We start from the raw sequence: 19,468 nt of genomic DNA on the forward strand, positions 1-19,468 counted from the left end.
AACATTATTGGCAGCCTTGTGGATTCATTTCACCTTTTACAGAAATGTATGAAGCTTTAGATTTTGTCCAAAAACAAAACCTGTGCGCCAAAAATTAAATTTGGAATTTCTTTTATCCAACCTAAATAATCTGATTTCCACTTGGTAAGAAATAATAATAAAGTATTAAAGCACTTTAGCCGTGGATAAATTATTATTTTGTCCCAATAAATATGTGCAATAAACAAAGATTCGTTATTTCATTTTGATAACACATTCAATTCAATATAAAGGATTATTGAAAACTGTAACAAAATGATTCGACTTGAGGTGAACATTATGGTAATCTTGTAAGGAAATTGTAACGATACACGTTTTTCTTTAAGGCAAACCTTACAGAACCATATGAAAACGACTACCATCATTGTGACTTCAATTCAAATCGTTTCGATATATTTTTTAATAATCCTGCGGAAGAACCTCAATTCTTTTCTAACATACAATATTATATTATAATCATTCCCTATATTGTAACAATAACTCGTATCTTCATTCTATAATTTTACAGGAAAACGCATTTATCGTAATATCATAAATAGACCTTAACGTATGTGGTTACCATAGCACTTATGATTTATGTATAATATGGAGGATTCCAGATAAAGTTTTTATTTATGCGGGTACTCAACAAACAATAATGCTAGATAATGGCTTGTCCAATTATTGTTCAGCTTTTATTTATTTATTAACAGATTAAGGCCGAAGTGGCCTGTGCCGTATACAAAAGATTCCTCCATTCCACTCGGTCCATGGAAGCGCGTCGCCAGCCACGCAGTCTGCGAAGGGTCCGCAAATCGTCTTCCACCTGGTCGATCCATCGTGCTCGCTGCGCGCCACGTCTTCTTGTACCGGTCGGATTGCAATTGAGAACCGTTTTCACCGGGCTATTGTCCGACATTCTGGCTACGTGCCCGGCCCACCGTAGTCGTCCGATTGTCGCGGTATGACAGATGGGCGGAAGCTTGTTCCCTCGGAATACGGGCTTGTGCAGGTTTCGTTGTCTGTTGGGTATATCGTCATTCAGGACTTTTATTGAATTGGCATGCAGGTTGATGTGTATGAAACGTAGCCAGAATAGATTCAGCAGCACTATTTTCCATCCCGTTTGTAAAAAACGACCAATCACTACTTCCGATGTGATTCCATTGTTTAGAACAAGAGAAAGTACGATTGTCGCTGGTTGGATTTTCCAGTTTTCAACTGCAACCAGAATAATTTTGATTGAACGTGTAGTTATTTGTTTTACTCTCCGGCCGACCAGGTGGCGCCAGGAAACTTCCGTCTTCAGCTGTCGTTTTGACAGTTTGAAATGTCAGATTTCTTGTTTACTATTTGGTCTAGATCAGTTTGTTCGTTCTCTGTTTCCGGCATTTTGTGCTATCGTACCGCGTTTCGTTCTATCTGATTTGTTAAAAGTGGTGTAAGTTGACGCAAATTTAGTTGTGTTTTATGTTTATTTTGCCAAAAGGCTTTCTTTACTGTAGCATAATTGGATGGTGTTAAAATTTCGTTTATAAAAATATGGAGTTCAAGAAAATTACTAGAATAATACGCGAGTACCCAACATTGATTATGGTCGGTGTGTTGTGTAGGGGAAAAAAATTAAAAATAGAACGTTCTGTTGAGGTTATGAAGATAATTTTTGTGTAAAAAGGTTAAATTCTGTGAATACACACTCCTAAAATTCCTCCTTTACTAGCAAGTTTATTTTCTTGGCCCAGCTGGGAGTTTTTCATCGACCTTCACCTCACACCCATCCCGGCGTACTTGTTTATTACATCGCAGAAGTAACGTTATGCAGCGCAGTGATTCATTTAGTTCTTTTTTTTATTCAGAAATCCGCTTTAAATCAATAAAATGCCAGAATTGACTGAAATCACGGAAAGCAACGCTGCGATCGCAGGGGCTTCTGCCGTTCCGAGCACCTCCGCCGACAACACAGAAGCAAAGCTGGAAGATGCCCAAAGTGATACTGAATCGGAGGACACAATACCGGAGCTGGAAGATGCAGGTGAGTCTATTATCAGTGGTCACAACCAGGTGGACGGTAGCAAAGTGAATTTGCAATTTGCGCTCCAATAGTAAGTGCAAAACACTGAATGGAAACCGGTTTTCATTTGAAGCCAAGTTGCTTTGACCAAAATTAGTAAGTAGCATCGAATCACGTGCAACATAAACGTTTTAGTTTTCGCGATAATGTGGATGTACTTTTTTTTACTGAGCATCAAATCCTAATATGACAAATCTGGCTATAGCCATGAAATGCTTACGGTAGCGAGCGAGGTTAATATGTTACTGGACAACGCTGAAACACAGTGTAAACTAATAGGCTTAACTACGAATAGTTAATTACAAATGCAAATACAAAAATTTTCGACCCCACGAATTTATAAAAAAAAATACTGCGCATGGGTCAATCACCAATCTATTCATTGTATTTACATGTTACACTTTGATTTGGTTAAGAAATGAATTCTACTAATAAAAATGAATGAGTAAGTACTAGAACTAAAAAAAAAATTATTCGTCTTAGAAGTTGTAGTAGCGCATTGCGAATTCACTATCCGTCTATGTTGTGCAAATATGTTAAACCAATTCACAGTTTGTTTCATAAATTCTCTAAGAAGTTGTCCTCGATCTCTCTTAACTTTTGAAACCGCTGCTAGTTAAGCATGGGTGAAGAGATCGGCCTTCAGAAGCAATACTTCTTTAAACCTTGCAAAATTAAAATTGCAAATTTAAAAAAAAGCTTTTTTTGTCTTCCAATTCTAGGAGCTGCTTCCGTACAGCTGTCAACCGGTGGCTTGCCTGATCTTGTCTCCAAAGCCAAACAGTCTCGGGGCGAAAAGAAGGCCCGAAAGATCATGTCCAAGCTGGGTCTGAAACCAGTGCAGGGTGTGAACCGAGTAACAATCCGCAAATCAAAGAATATCCTGTTTGTGATAAACAACCCAGACGTTTTCAAAAACCCTCATAGTGACACCTACATCATCTTTGGCGAGGCCAAAATTGAAGATCTATCCCAGCAAGCCCAAGTGGCAGCCGCCGAGAAGTTTAAGGCACCGGAAGCGACACCAGCTGCTGGTGAAACTGCTGGCGCTACCACCTCCGTTGCACCGATTGCCGAAGAAGACGAAGAGGAAGTGGACGATACCGGATTCAATGAAAAAGATATTGAACTTGTCATGCAGAATGCAGCCGTTCCCCGCGCCAAGGCCATTCGGGCACTAAAAGAGAACAATTTCGACGTCGTAAACGCGATCATGGAGCTGACGATGTAAAACTGCGCCGACTGGCAATGCGTTGGTGTAGCCGGATAAGCTTGTTTGTTCCCCTGTTCGTATAAACACCATCTTCTAGTTACAATATTATACAGTTCTAGACGCAAGAAACCTTTTTCTGACGCAGTGCTTCAAAATGATGGAAAATCGACAGCCGCTGTTGCAAAGAAGTCGACTTGCAACCTGTTTGGGATATTGAATATTCTCGCTAACACTACTGCTACTATTACTGCAACACAACACACATGCTAAGTCTAATGATTGAGAAGAAAACAATCGTAGGAAAAACTAAAAAAAAACAATAAAACTTGTAAAATTTGAAATCACTTGAATTGTTCAGCAAACGTCCGAAAGTCTATGTACCCAAAAATTATTGCTGGATGTAGGAAGATGTACAGCGACAACTTTCGATCTTTGGATGTTCGCCGTTACCGGTTCTGAATGTTCGGAAAAGCCCTTCGTTGTCAGTAAACTTTTGTTCGCGCGGCAATATTTTTCATCGATGCACAATGGAGTGACTATAAAAAAATCGTTGGCCAAAACCCAGGGACTAAAAATTGTGATTTTTAATTGATTTATTTTTTTCATGTCAATATTGTAATAGTGACAGAATTTTAAAAATAGTTTTAAAAAAATTATATGGCGCCGATGTGAAAGTTTATAAATGTTAATTCATTTTTATTCCTAACACTATTCCTATTCGTGAGTCTTTCAACTCCCTGCCCTATCATCCCCTTATTAGTCCCCGACAGTGAACTCGCCCTATTCCGACCGATAGTACCCCGACGGAAAAAAAATTCTCCCAACACCGACCGCTTCCTTGAACCATTTAGCTCCCAGAGTTATCGAGATTAACTCGGATATTATCCTACTCCCACTGAGAGTTCCCTGGCAACGGAATTTCTCTCTGTACCGGTATTTGCTTCGTAAGCCAATTAGCTCGTATTTTCGGCACGATTCTGCCGGGTAGTCCACGGCGGCGAATCTACCTTACCGTAAATTCCCCGGCGGTAGATTGCCCCCGATACCGATGTTGGTTTCCGTGAGCTATTTAGCTCTCCGCTTCGTCTACTCGGTATATAGTCCCCGGCGGTGAACCTAGCCTACTCAACGGGCCAGCCAGTAGGTGATCAGGTCCATCCAGCGATTCCGAGTGGAGCGTAGCTTCCGGTTAACTGGCGCCCACCGACTCGGTGATACGTCGCGTACTACTCAACTGGTTCCTGGCGGTGGACCTAGTCTACACCATCGGAGAGTTATCCGGCGGCGGAATTTCTCCCGATACCCAATTTGTGGTTTCACGGCGGCGTTCTGGCTAATGGCGCTACTTTGTTGTCCCCTTCGCCACTACCTCTGCAGCTCGGAGAGTATGCTCGTAACCATTCTGTTGACAGCGTCCCAGATATGCTCGTCTTGGCACATCTCTTCGACGATATTGACTACTGTTACACCAGGCATATCCCTTCCGACTTCTTCGAACCCAGGGCATACGAAGGCCACGTGTTCCGGTGTCTCTTGCACGTTCACACGCTCTGGCCAAAGGGGTGACGAAGTGCATCCAAACCGATGCAGGTACTTCTGGAAACATCCGTGCCCGGACAAAAACTGCGTCAAATGGAAGTCCCCTCCTTATGGTTCCTATGTACCCAAGCAGACTCATTTGGAACGAGTCTGTGGGTCTACGTTCCCTTCTCCGCGTTGTCCCACTTTTTCTGCACTTAGCCAACGAGTCTGCTCGGACCAGTCTCCTTGTATTACGTGCATTTCTCCGCTGGTAACATTCCACGCCCTCAGCCAGAGTGATGCAGATGGCATCCCGGCAATTACACATACCGCCTCCGACAATATCGTTCTGTACACGCTCGCGACACCTTGCCAATGCGTTAGTTGTCCTCGCAGTCTTCTCACATGCATAGTCGACATGGCTGTTGTAATCTAACCGATCGTCGACCATCACACCCAGGTGCCTCAGCGCACGCATTGGTGGAATTGAGTGTCCGCCTACGCTAAGTCAACCAGATTTCCACGATGCCTATAGTCAACATCTCCACCTCCTCAAGGGTCTCGCCTGTTATCGTCAGAACAACGTCATCTGCAAATTCGACGATCTCAACTTCCCTGGGAAGTTCTGGTGCTTACACTCCGTTGCACATTATGTTCCAGAGTGTTATGCCAAGTATGGAGCCCTGAGGTACTTCCGGTCCGCTGTAACTCTAATCGACCTCTGCCCATGGTTCGTTTCGTAGACCAGTACTCCATTCAGAAAGTAATTTTTCAGAGCCTTGCACATATAGTCCAGAGCCCGCATCTGTGCAGCGCAACGGCAATCGCCAACCAGCTGGCACTGTTGAACGCGTTTTTCACGTCTATCGTAACCTCTGCGCAGTACCGATTATCCCTTCTCTTTTGCTTTGTTGATTTCTCCGCGCTCGCGATAACTGTACGGATGGCGCCTACCTTCGAACAACCTTTGCGAGAGTCCGTTGTCACTTTCAGCCTAGTTCGTCAGCCTGTTGAGGATGACCCTTTCAGAAGTTTACCAAGAGTATCCAGCAGGCATGTAGGCCGATTCGATGTTGGATCTCTTGGTGGCTTTCCTGGTTTTGACAGCAACACCAGCTTCAGGATCTTCCGGGAAATGGCCATCATCCAGGCATTTCTGTAGGACTGAACATGTCCGGAAACGCCAGGATCGTTATTTTCATCGCTTTTGATTGTACTGCACTGGTGTCTTGAGGGAGCATAGCAGCTACAGATGAATACACCGTTGATCCTAGCGTTCACGAAGCTTTCGTGTGCGTTATCCACCACCTCTTGGACAGAGAAACCGCCCATTCCTTGGATTGCCGCCATCCCGCACTATCCACCACCTAGTTACCGTTATCGGGAGGAACACGATACGGCTCTCCAATAATTGCAACGTCGCACTGCACGTTTCTGTTGTTGACTGCCACAACTGTTGCTGTGCAATGTCGCAATGATTGAGATTAAGCTGGGTTATCCCCATCGTTGTTGGCCTGCCTTAGCCTTTTTGTACGCAGGGCATTTGAAGCCGCCCGTCGTGTGGCCGTTGCCGTCTTCCGGTTTGCAGATCATGCACCTCGGTTGTTGCGTGCAGTCTCTAGCAATGTGCGCCTTTCCTCCGCATTTTCTACACAGCGCAGACATGTGCGGGCTCTTGCAGTTCCTCGCTTGATGTCCGAGGTCCAAGCACCTGAAGCATTGCTCCATCTGCTTTGTAACTCGCGGAGCGACCCTCAGCGAGCACATTGACCATCCGACTTCTATCTTGCCGGTCTCCGCCAGCTTGTTGCAACTACCACCGGTAGTCGAATCGCCGCCGTTTGGGTGTCTCCATACGATTTCCTAATCAAGATATTCGCCAGTATATCTAGTTTGTACTGCTCGATCAGTTCACCCTTCAGTTTTTCTACAGTCCTTATCGCATCTAGACCCTTGCACTCGACTACAAGTTACTGTAACTGGGCTCTCACGTTCATTCGCTTCGCTCCCCAAAGATTTAGCAACGAGCTCGCGCTAGGTCAAGCTCTTCACTGAAGGATCCTTCTTCAGCTCGAAGATTATCTCACCTTTCTGAGTACGTCTCGTTTCAACAACATTCTCTCCCAACTCCTTCAGCTCTGGGTTCTTTCAGTGCATCTCCCGAAGAGGCTTGCGTCTCTCTCTCTTATTCCTTATTTTCTTCCTTTTGGTTCCGTATTTTCCACATCGCCTACTGGCTTCCCACGACGCAGCCATGCTCTTTCCCAACGTTCCTCTGGTCGCTGGTGCCCTCCAGCTTTTTTGGGTCCTCTTGCTCCCCCGGCGTGTTCCTCACTATTTTCTCCGAGCGAATATTGTGGTGACTCTTCAGTGTCACCTCAGTTTCTCCCGTCGCGTGTTTTGCGGCTTCCATCAGATTTTTGGGCTTATTCAGCACTCATCAAGAGCGCCTTCTGCTCGCGTTCAACAGCTATTATGGCCGATTTAATGTTCGTCACTAGCTGATTTACCTTGGTGTGCATTTTGTGTTTGTCCTTCACTAACTCATAGAGCTCGTCGATCTTTTCCTCACCTCCGTAAAGTATAACCACAGACTAACAGACATAACACTCAAAAACAAAGCTTCGCCCACTTTAATGGTCATTTTAAATATATTTGTAGTTGGGACTGTGGCCACATTTGAAATTATGACCCCACTGACATATGAACAAGCATATGGGGGATAGACCACTAGTGAAAAATTGTTCCCAAACCTGAGAGGTAACCCACCAGTAAATGAGTGTTTGGGACTGTAAATAAAAGGTGGAGCTAGTTCTGGGAAAATTGTCGGATCGATGTTTTTGAGGGAATTCCCTCATAGTGTTATGTCTGTTAGTCTGTGGTATAACTTCCCAAGATGTGAGTCATTCTGGGTAGTGTCGCTACCTGATCTCAGAGTGAACGCTCGATTCAGTATCCCCATCTACTCGTTGGTTACCTCGTGGCTCACTCCGTACTAATCCGCTGCTGGTATTTGCTGTGACTATCGGTGGCGTAACCGGTGATCTTTGCAGCTTAACACTCCTTGCGAACGCAATAACGTCCTCCTTTGCAATCATATTTGTTTTTTGGGTGTCTCCATGCCAGTGGGTCCCAGCTGCAGGTCAGTATCTCGTCAACTCGTTGTATGTGGTCGCCTATTGTTTATCTATGCAAGCAGTGACAGTGAGGGTGACAATCGAGGGTTGAACACAATCCTTCATGGGGATCGAATCCAGAGCCGGATGGGCGATAGTAAGAAATATTACAGCTGACCCTACTACCAGCGAGTCTGGTGATGAGCTTCGAACAAACCTGGAGGCCTGCCAAGATTTTACCGGAACGGAGGCAGTCACACCGTTGGCCCACTTGTCGTTTCAAGACGGTGTCACCCTTACTTACTCATGGAGCAGAACAGTACGACTGTCAGCCCAAAGTCGTCGTTCAATTCGTGGTCCGTGTCCTGTATGTTGACGTTCGCAATGCTCAGCGAAATTAAATGCATTTATTTCCATCAAAATAGTTGCGTGCAATGTATTTTGCGTTGCGTGTAAGACGTCAAAACCCTACAAAAACAGCCCTACATTCAACAAAACATCGAACAAAGTGGATCAGCGTAGGACGATTGTTAAGTAATCTTTTCTGCGAGGGAGTGCAAAGTTGATGCAAAAATGGAAATTAAATGCATTATTTCTAAGTTGATGCAAATTTGTTATGCATTCCTAGAGTGATCTGCCCCTAGGCTAGGGTGCTTTTATTGCTAAGATCTTTGATTTCTAAAATCTAAGGATCTTAGAGGAAGCAGCACACTCTCGCTTTGTCGGAATTGTGTTCGGAATTATGGCATTTTTAGAGGTTGAGCACAGCCGAATGCAGCCCAACCCTACCACATTCTAGTTGGACTCCCCAACTTGCAGTAGGTCCAGGGGGGAGTAGTTAAACTTCTGAACTCCCACCCTTCCTCTTTCTACTGTGTGTGTGGGTTAACTATCGCATCCTCGTTAAATGTCCCACTGGCTGGCAGCGGTTTACAGAGTTCCACGCGCACCCAACCGTAGACAGAACGCCACCACGGGCGCCATTTTGTTTTTTTTTTGTCTTGAAAAAAATTGTAAATGATCGAAAATATAAGCTCAAATTCTTAAGCTGTTTTCTTCTGTTTTTCATTGGCCCACAAAAAAATCCAAAATGATGCTTACTTTTTGGTCATTTGAATGATAACCTTCCCTTAAGAATTTCTGCGATCCAAAAAACAGACCTGTTGTCTAACCAAACTGTTCAAATCATAGTTATTGTTATTTGTTATTGTTATTTATCAGTGTGCAATCGGGCTGTCTCAACAACCTATTTCTGCAACCTATGTGCATTAACTGTACACCTACCGTCTCACCGTTGCACTTGACAGTGTGTGCAGTGCTTTATAGTCACACCTACGACCGCGCACCCGGCTTCCCATGAGCGTTTTGGTGGCTCATATGCTGTCCTTCCATGTTGCTCAGGGATACATCGCTCCTACACATTCATGCATACAGGCTTATATTCATTAGGGTGGGGCATTGTTATATGGGAAAACGTAATCGTAGCCATATCAACCGAGCACAGTACTTTTTTGGTACCTTTTGGGGTCCCAAACAACTGTGCAAAATTTGGGGTCGATTGGTGTTGACCCGGCGTGGCGCATTGCGTTTGAAATTTGTATGGAGATTAGTATGGGAAAACCTACATTTTTGCATTTTTAATTCTACAAACTACAATTCTTCTTGTAGTATGTCAACAAATAGATAGAAGTATAGTACAGGATATGCTGAACAACTTTGCTGAAGGATGTATGGTGTTAGAATGTCTCTAAGCCAAGTTATAGCTGTTCAAAGTTCGATACATCGAATTAAATGCCAAAAATCATTTTTATTGCCAACACTGCGGGTGTACCAATGGTATTTCATATAGCATTCCAAAATAACATTATACATTTTAGATTTACCACATTGGTATGTTTGGAGGAATTATTCAAAAGCCTTAGCTCAATTTCATAAGTGTAGGTAGTTGAGCAATAGGGCGTAGTGAGGGGTGAGGGGGGGGGGACTTTAATATGTAGAAATTCGAACTGAAATGTTGTCGAGTTGGAATGTTCAGACGAATTATTTCAAAACATTTACACAATATCCTACGCATAATAGTAACGTTGAAATAAAACATACTGTATCCTTTTGCCTTGACTTTTACCAATAGAAGTTACGTTACAGACTGAATCAATTGATGTCGAGTTGATATGTCAGAGGATTGCATTGATTATATTTCAGTTTAATACGCACTATGATTTGATGGGATGCTCATTTCGATGCTGCTCGATCACCTGAAGCAAAAATTGATGTAGGGATCTGGTAGATTTCATGTTGAAATCCAGAAATTAGCTTCACGCCTCGTGATCGAACAGCATAGAAATGAGCATCCCATCAAATCATAGTGCGTAATAGTGAAATATATCATGCGTTGTATACCGAAATATAATCCTCTGACATATCAACTCGACATCAGTTGATTCAGTCTGTAACATAACTTCTATTGATAAAAGTCAAGGCAAATGGATACAGTATGTCTTATTTCATCGTTTCTATTATGCGTAGGACAATGTGTAAATGTTTTGAAATAATTCATCTGAACATTCCAACTCGACAACACTTCAGTTCGAATTTCTACATATTAAAGTCCCCCCCCCCCCCCCCCATCACCCCTCATTACGCCCTATTGCTCAACTACCTCATGAAATTGAACTAAGGCTTTTGAATAATTCATCCAAACATACCAATGTGGTAAATCTAAAATAAATAATGTTATTTTGGAATTCTATATGAAATTCCATTGGTACACCCGCAGTGTTGGCAATAAAAATGATTTTTGGCATTTAATTCGATGTATTGAGCTTTGAACAGCTATAACTCGGCTTAGAGACATTCTAACACCATACATCCTTCGGCAAAGTTGTTCAGCATATCCTGTACTACACTTCTATCTATTTGTTGGCATACTACAGGAAGAATTGTACTCTGTAGAATTAAAAATGCAAAAATGTAGGTTTTCCCATACTAATCTCCATACAAATTTCAAACGCAATGCGCTACGCCGGGTCAACACCAATCGACCCCAAATTTTGCACAGTTGTTTGGGACCCCAAAAGGAACCAAAAAAGTGCTGTGCTGAAAAAACGATCATTTTGCCCCACCCTAACATTCATACATACATACAAACTATTTGGCACAAGTTTAGAGCGTGTAACGTCGTGTCATCTAGTCTGTCATCCTTTGGAAAGTCATCCTACCATCGCCTTGGGGTCAACGTCATATTAGCAAATTTCGCATTGAATCCGCTTCTGTCTCTTCCTAATCTCCTTTTTGTTTCCTAGGTCCGAAGCCGATCAATCGACTATTAATTGAAATGGTAAACATACTAGCAGTATTAGTCCTTTAATGCTTTTCCTACAATTGTGCTGTTTCATCTCTATCTTATAACATAATTGGATTATCCCTGTTCTAGTCAATATACGTATTCATTACATTATGGACCAAGCAAACCCTTAATTTTTCTATTATTATTATCCTGAGAAGCTATACCAGTGAAGGTATTTTAGGATTTCGCAAAAAGAATCTCTGCCCATAAAGGCATAAGAAATATTTATCCACTATTCCCCATAAATTTTGCTCGAACCGAATGTCCGCCTGGTTCGACTCGAATACACCACACCGACCCGAAAGGGTTGCTTATCATTTCTGAGAGCCGGTGTGCTTGGTCGAGTTTAATAATCATAAGAACAAGTCCTGAATAATTAACTATCTCTTAGGTGCTAGTCCTGCACTCGTTTCCTGAACTAGCCTCATACCCAGGATCAAAAGAGTCCACAACTAGTAGGATGCACATGTCCCCCACCCAAGCGAATTGATCAACTTGCAAGTAGGAGCACATATCTACCAACCAGCCAAGAAGACTTCCGAATCAATGAGAATGGACAATGCCAGTCGAAGGCCACAGGCCCAGCGCCATCTCGTACAGTTCCTGAAATTAAGAATTTTGTTAGTTCTACTTACAGATTTCATTTCAATGGTAGTTTCATTCTCTCATATTAAACTCGCTTGCCGCTGTTCATCTCTTCCGGCATATCGTCGGTCGACCGTCTCATAGAAAGGATCTCTATCGGATCCTCAATTTCCGTCGGAACTCATATGTCAGACGCTCAAGGAGTTCTACTGGTTCGAATATCAACTATCTGAAGCGAAAAAGACATTTTTTACCACATTAACCCACAAAAAGGCAAGCGCGTCTCAGAGGCCCGGCACGTTACAATTTTTTAGTTACAAAAAAATGTGTATGCAGTATAAGCTTGGGCATGGAAATTTTAATAAGTAGCTTTGAAATCTATAACAAAAATAAAGAATTGTGAAATTTTCATCTATGGAGTGATGCGCAGCTGTTTGAATTTTTTACATGCACAAAAAGGCAAGCCGGGCCTGGCAGGCCCGGTGTGCATGCAATATTTACTAGGAATACCACGAGTTTTATACATTAATATTTATCTGAAAAAAACATTTTGATGAGTTCATCTTCATATCAGCAGGAATTTTTTTCATGTTTTGATTTATTTCATCTTTTTACCTTTTCTTATAAGAAAAAAATCTTGAAAGTTTGAGCGAATTTTATACATTTCTTTTATAGGAAATGTAAAAATAGCATACGATAATGGCCTGTGTCATATTTTTTGGGTAAATACTTTTATTTCACCCACTGTGGTCTACTTGACAATTATTTGGATACAACATAACCTAACTCTTTCGTTATTGTCTATTTTTGTTGTCTATTCTTTGTGTTATTTTTTTTTTGTCGTAATTATTCAAATTGTAAGATCTAAAAGCAACAAAAAATGAAATGGCTATAAGACGATATGCCCATGTTTTCAATCGTCTCAAAGAATCTGAAATAATGGATGAAATTCGAGCAAATTCAACAGCAGACGATTCCGAAACTGATTTGCAAAGCGAGGAAGAAGATGTGAATGATATTGCTTCCGACGATGAATCTGATGCAGACTCGGAAGAAAAATCAATATGTATTCCGGTTATGCTTCAGAAGAAACTAATAGCAACCCAGAAACATTTATTGGTCGTGTTCAAACGAAATGGAGCTCAGAATCAATCGACAGTCAACGTGATCTTCCGAGTACTCACCTTTTGGAAAAATTGACCTTTTTACATCCACCGCCTTATACGCTGAAATCGGGATTTGCTGCGTGTTCGTACTCATCATCCTGTAATTCCGGAACAGGAAGTCGGATCAATTAGAAAATTCAACAGCAGCCAATGGGGATGCTGTACCTTGCATTTGAAACCAAGTTTGTAAAAATCGGTAAAGAATTCTAAATTAGATCTTATCTTAGGAACTTGGTAAGTTCCCCCGGGGCATCAAGAACCGCCATAGCTGACCAATGTGGTCGAAGTGCCTTCGGTGGGTCATTAATGATCTAGACATGCAAAGCCAAGTAATGTTGCACATATTTTAATATATATTGCATCATTTGGACATCATGGTGGTATCAGTTTCTATGGAAATTTGCTGTAAGATTGTACTCTTCAACACGTAACTCCAGAACCGAAAGTCGGATCAATAAATAAAAATCAATAGCGACCGATGGGAAGGCTGTACCTTTCATTTGAGACTAAATTTGTACAAATCGGTCCAGCCACCTCTGAGAAAAATCGGTGAGATTGTTTGCCAAACACATACATCCATACATACATACACACACATACAGACATTTTACGATCTCGACAAACTGAGTCGAATGGTATAAGAGATTTGGCCATGCGGGTCTCGGCTAAAAAGTCGAAATTTCGACCGATTGCATAACCATTCTATATGAGAACGGCAAAAGGAGCTTGAATTTAGACGGGCCTGAGAGGCCCGGCTTGCCCTTTAATGTTAGGATTTTAGCTTGCCTTCACAAGGGTTAAATATAAGTCCCTAAGCTTATAATCAACTAAGACTGTCTTTCGATTCTAACGCAGAAACGCTAATGTTGTGACCATCAAGAATACGTCAGATAACAATTGACCCCCTTCGACACCAGTTTGGCCTTACCAAGCCGTAACGCGGGTGGCGGCGTGAAAACTGCCGAATAGGAGTTGAGAACAGCTTAAGGCAACATCTGATGCTGCTCCAAATGTATGTGATATCCAAGACTGACTTGGATAGTTCCATCCAGCCTAGTTTGCATACCTTACATAACTAGACTCATTGTTCTCCATTCACCCACAACCAAACTGTTCAAATCATAGTGAGAATAAAAAAGAACGGGGGTTCTGACGGGTGCGACTCGCACAATCCAAGCTTAAGCTCTACCATCTGGGGCAATCCCCATCGTTCACAGGGAAGGGATAAAGGATAAGGTGGACGAGAAGTGATGATGCTTGAACTACTGAACGGAAGGACGACGTTTCACTAAACTCTTCCATAGGTGTCACGAAGTTGGTGTATTGGAAGGGTATAAGGTCTAGGATTCGCTCCCAGCAAGCGATGCGACCTGTAAAGCATAGTTTATTATTTAGTTGTTCGGTTGGTCTTTAAGTACACGATCACTTGAAAAGAACTTGTCTAGTTTTTGGGTTTTTTAATCGCTGTGTAGCCGGCTACCGAGAGTATCTTATATTTTCTAAACAAAATGAACTCCAAACAGCCGGCCGTGGGAGTCTTGTCTATAAAAGCTAATCTTTTTTTGCGTTATTGACCACCGGATCACTATTTATTGCAAAAAGATTTTGTAATTTCTTCGCTACGATATTCTTATTGAGCGTTAGTTATCACCGAGTGATAACACATAATACAGACTAATATACAGAGCGAAACGTTTTAAATCAAGGAAACTTTTTCTATTTTCATATCGGATTGTTTGTAAAATCATTTGCATATACGAGCGATAGTAAAGACCATTCAAGGGAAGTACAGGTGATGATAACCGGATGCAGTGATTTGTTAGCAATGACGGAATTTAAAAAGTTGATTCATAGAAACAGACGCGGTGAATTTTCTGTACGTATTGGCCCGTAATCATCGATACTAGTCAGATTAAGATCTTGTTGGGACTCATGTCCGATGAGCTATTCCTGTTTAACGGTAGTGTTTTCTCTACTAGATCTGTTTGCACCCTCTCCTTCTGCTGCTATCGACAGAAGGCTGGACCAAATGTCATCAATAGACTTAGACTCGCGTGGAGCCATAGGACAGGAGACTTGTGAGAACTATCCTAATCAGAATGCAATAACAAGATTATAAAGAATACAATTTTCATGGTAAGCTGTTACAAATCTAAATTTCTAATAAGTAACAGCGCAAAATAGTTTTAAAATGTTTTCATGTGTTTCTGATCGGGATGGCATCTCACCATTTGACGACCGATCTAGAGCAATCAGCTCCTGTGAAACAAAAACTAAACTGAAATAAAATTCGGTATAATGCATGATGATCCGCTTTCGTATTCATGTTGTGGTGAGGCTCGCAATGCAAAAGAACTGTATGAACTAATTTATTGAATTACATTTATTCCATACACTCTTTAGAAACATGTTTTATTTTAAGGGATATTCGAAGGCTCGGAATTCAGCAGCATTGAGATAAAGAAATTACATTCAGATATAGGTATTTTTACCTAAAGTTTTATCGAGAAACAATGTTATACCTAATAATAGCCTACGCTATTGTCTGAAAAAGTTATAAGAAACAAAACAAATAATCAACAGATTCGCAATTACTGAAAGCGATTCATATTTAACATAGAAAGTCGTCAACCACCACAAACCATCAAAAGTTACCACAGATCCATCCTAACTAAAGCGCATATTCATGCTCAAGTCGGTCGTAACCGGTTTAACCCGTTCATCGGGGAGGCCCGCCCCGTCTGTGCTAACGACTCCGGACGACCGGTAGAACATCGTTTTACCCTGAAGAGTGTGAATTTCCTTCTGCACCTTCATATCGTACTTGGGTCCAAAGTTTTGATGAACAGTGGATATGTGATTGAGCAGCGTTTGAGCTGCGAACGGCATTAGTTCGTTCGATGTCATCTGGGAGAAATTCTCCGCATTCATTGTCGGCATCAACGCAGATTGTTGCTGTTGTTGTTGGTTGCGCATTACGTTGCGAATAACATCTGTGAAAGTGTCGCGATCCTGAACCGTTGACGCTTGACCGATCCGATTTAACATATCGGCAAAGGTTACCAGCTGTGGCTGCCCAAAAGCATTTGAATTATTCCAAGGTCCAATGGGACCCGACACAACTTCCTGAGACTGATAGGACGAAGGTGGCGAAATAAATGAACGCAAATCTCTCGCCTGGTTGATGTTCAATTGAGCATTGGCTCGATGTTCGATTTTTTCCACCGACGGGTTGAAACTTGGAACCATATTTGGGTTTCTTCCGTATTGGTTCCGATTACGACTGAAAAAAATGAAATGACTATTACAGCAAAATTAAGACCAGAAATACGTCTTACTTATTCCGATGTCGCCTATTGTTATTGAAATTGTTATAATGAAAATTATTTTGCTTCCTGGGGTGAGTCAGCCGTTGATTAATACGATTACGAGCGTCTGCATTGTTAAACTTGGCGTTGTCACCGAGCGAGGCAATAAGACGGTCGGTATTCTGATCGAAAACTGCCTTCACCGACATTAGCGGTGGTAATCCAGCAGGTTTCTTTGAAACCTGATTTTGTCTTTGCAGGCGCCATTGTTGCGACGGCATATGCCTAATTCCTCGCTTATGCTCCTCGGTTACAAAAGTGCGAACGCTTTCTACAGAACCAGAATCTACCTGTATCATTGGAATTTTCATTTCAACATTCCCTGATTGTATACTACTATCGCCACCCAAGGATTCCTGGCTGTGTAATGATGTTACGTCCATTCCGTTGCGGTCCTCGACAAACATATCTTCATCATTCTCATCATCTTCATTTTCCGAACGCAGCTGGCGTTTAAAATATCCCACGTCGGTCGATGTGCTGGGTGAAGAACGAATACTGCTGACGATTCCCTTCTCTGCGATATAGTCCTCTGAAAATAAACACATAGGCGAATCCATGAACACTAGTTTGAATAAATAGTATGCACCAATATCCATACCGAGAGAGATATTCAGGACTTTTTCAAGTTTGGAACTCATTTTTACACAACTTAGCGTAAAATTTCAAACCGTTGGTAGCTTTTTTTAAGTTTAATCTCACCAATATTCAACACCACAAGCAACCCAGGCACTTTACCAAGAATAATGTGCAACGGAAACGTGTATTCGATCAGGACTAGTCAGGAGCAAAATGAAGCGCAAAATCGTTGATGTTCGTCGAGTCGAGTGTGCGACAAAAAGATTCGTCAAATCATAACTGGGACACGTTCATAGCAGTTCGTCTTATTATTTGGAGCTTATCCGCTCGTCGCGCCAACTATTTATCAATAATGGTATCAGTCAAATGATAGTATTGACTTATCCAGCTGTGTTGGTATTGTGCCGTTCTGACGTTTGAATTGGGAGGAAAACAAATCGTTTACACGGTGAAATGGGAGGAAAACAAACCGCTTCTGGGCTTAAGGGGTGGGCGGTAGTATAAAAATGCGAGATCTCAGTGTGCGTATTTTAAACGTCAGATATCTCAATATTCTTGTGTTGATTATATTGTTTGTGGCACTAAAAACTGGATTCTAACCGCACTGCGCATTTACTATCCTTCTATTAAATTCTTCTCATAGACTAGATAGTTCGACTGGTCTGTCTATGAAAGTACCATCTATACCACTTATACATGGTCGGTGTTAAGTCAGACCGGACTAAGTGACAAAATATTGATTTCGAGAAAAACGGGTTTAAAGTTTGAATCGCAGCATCCTCTACGTTATAATTGCAAATTATTTTTTGCCCTAATTCTTGTTTATGGTAACATATTTCAAATCTGGCAAAAGTTGAATGTAGCTGAAGAAATTCTTTATCCAGTGTTGTCATTATCTCATTTTTTTAAGGTTTGCGACTTAGTCCGGTATGACTTAACACCGACCACATGTGTTTTGACAGCTCGCAGTTTTTAGTAGCAGTTTGAGCACTCGCACTTTAAAAGTGTGGAGTTCAGGTTGGAGGAAAGTGCGCAATAAAGGGCAGGCGTTATATTTTAATTTAATTTTTAAGTGCATGAGCAATGGTGAAGATTTGCATAAATTGCTTGAAGATTTGAAAATTTTGCAACTTTTTGGGTTTCATAAGAAGTTGGGGTGGTCGACACCTGAAAATTCCAACAATTACTTAATTGCTTATTTATTTGTGCTCCAATACATTTCAATTAGCGAATGTATTTTAAATAATTTGACGTCAACATTTGATAATCATACAATTAGCTGATGTTGAGAAAATGATTTATATTTTATATTTCCATTTATGAACAATAGCATGATATAAGAATCAAATAACATAATGGCGCATTAAATTAGTCATTTTTTTTGCTAATAATATACCAAATTAATTTATAAAATTGCATTGTTTTTTTGCTTTTTTTTTTGGTTCTTTTGAAACATTTAACTAGCTTTGTGCCCTCTTCTATAAATTCTTTTCGGCGAGACGTTAGCCTATAATTCATGCGGATGAGCCCTTTTGTTTACAGCAAATGAATATATGATGTTTATTTTGATCCCTCTCTCGGTGTTGGAATATTTTTAGACGCTTTTCAAATATAGTCTTTTTCATTAAGTAAAGGGCCCATGAATAAATTTTTCCGTTTTGTTGTTTGGAGTGTATGGACCGTTAATTTTTGAGAGGGAAGTGAAAGGAAACATAAACAAATCAAATTATTTTGCTTTTTTTCTATTATTTTGCGAACAATAAGGTTTCAGAATCAGCTTATTTAAGTTGTGTATAAACAACGACGTATAAACCTTGTTTGTGTCCATTTGAAGTATGTATTATGCGGAATTGTTTACGTTTGGTTTATGTGCTTATTTTAAATGTTCTCGTTGAATTAGAGGTTAGGTGCTGCTTCCGGATTATTAATATTCATACCTCGAATGTTTTTTTTGCAAAAAAAAAAATAGATAAAGCGTAACCAAAACAGACACCATTATCCAATCGTCAATTCGATCATGAATCGACCAAAGGGCCGAAGTCGCAATGATATCGAATCGAGAAAAATAGCTTTGAAAATTCGGTTCAGAAAATTAAATCGTATTTTAACAGTGTTTGCATACTGCGCCTTCAAATGTATTGAAACACTTTGAAACAATACTAGTTTTCGGAAGCATAACTAAAATGTTTTATATAATAACGTTTTCGTTGATAAAATTGAAAACAGATTATTTCGCCGAGTGTTGTTATGAAATGTTGATTAGGCCATTTTTGAGTCGCCCTCTTGTTTTGACGACTCTCAATTTCGCCCTGCAGTGTCGCCAAAAAACAAAAATCAAATGTGGCTTTCGCCGTGCTCGCTGGAGGGGAAAATTTGTTATTCTTCCTGGGCGTAACAAGCACTTGGTTTTTGTTTAGGGCGATTCTGTTTACGGACCTTGTAAACAATGATGCTGTCAATTTCGCCTGTATACACTACCTTAGAA

The 19,468-nt window shown here is 41.1% G+C and overlaps 2 protein-coding genes across 2 annotated transcripts; one reads left to right on the forward strand and one right to left on the reverse strand.

Annotated features, from left to right (window-relative positions):
• The first annotated feature begins 1,355 nt into the window (after nt 1–1,355).
• LOC131691380 (nascent polypeptide-associated complex subunit alpha) lies at nt 1,356–3,643 on the forward strand. Its single transcript, XM_058977716.1, has 3 exons — nt 1,356–1,459; nt 1,875–2,050; nt 2,812–3,643. The coding sequence occupies exons 2-3, from the start codon at nt 1,897–1,899 to the stop codon at nt 3,318–3,320; spliced, it is 663 nt and encodes a 220-aa protein (XP_058833699.1). The 5' UTR covers nt 1,356–1,459; nt 1,875–1,896; the 3' UTR covers nt 3,321–3,643.
• An 11,758-nt stretch (nt 3,644–15,401) lies between these two features.
• On the reverse strand, nt 15,402–17,203 carry LOC131690430 (probable basic-leucine zipper transcription factor O). The gene is made up of 3 exons (XM_058976178.1): nt 17,006–17,203; nt 16,375–16,936; nt 15,402–16,319 (listed from the first exon to the last, which is right to left on the reverse strand). The coding sequence occupies exons 1-3, from the start codon at nt 17,043–17,045 to the stop codon at nt 15,704–15,706; spliced, it is 1,218 nt and encodes a 405-aa protein (XP_058832161.1). The 5' UTR covers nt 17,046–17,203; the 3' UTR covers nt 15,402–15,703.
• Nucleotides 17,204–19,468: the final 2,265 nt, after the last annotated feature.

This window comes from Topomyia yanbarensis, chromosome 3 (genome assembly GCF_030247195.1).
Source record: "Topomyia yanbarensis strain Yona2022 chromosome 3, ASM3024719v1, whole genome shotgun sequence".
Classification (NCBI taxonomy): Eukaryota; Metazoa; Arthropoda; class Insecta; order Diptera; family Culicidae; genus Topomyia; species Topomyia yanbarensis.

Coding starts and splice junctions, on each gene's coding strand:
- LOC131691380 (XM_058977716.1), top strand. CDS start 1,897: ATGCCAGAATTGACTGAAATCACGGAAAGCAACGCTGCGATCGCAGGG. Junction 2,051..2,811: donor ACCGGAGCTGGAAGATGCAG/GTGAGTCTATTA, acceptor TTCCAATTCTAG/GAGCTGCTTCCGTACAGCTG.
- LOC131690430 (XM_058976178.1), bottom strand. CDS start 17,045: ATGAGTTCCAAACTTGAAAAAGTCCTGAATATCTCTCTCG. Junction 16,937..17,005: donor AGTCCTGAATATCTCTCTCG/GTATGGATATTG, acceptor GTTTATTTTCAG/AGGACTATATCGCAGAGAAG. Junction 16,320..16,374: donor AATAGGCGACATCGGAATAA/GTAAGACGTATT, acceptor CATTTTTTTCAG/TCGTAATCGGAACCAATACG.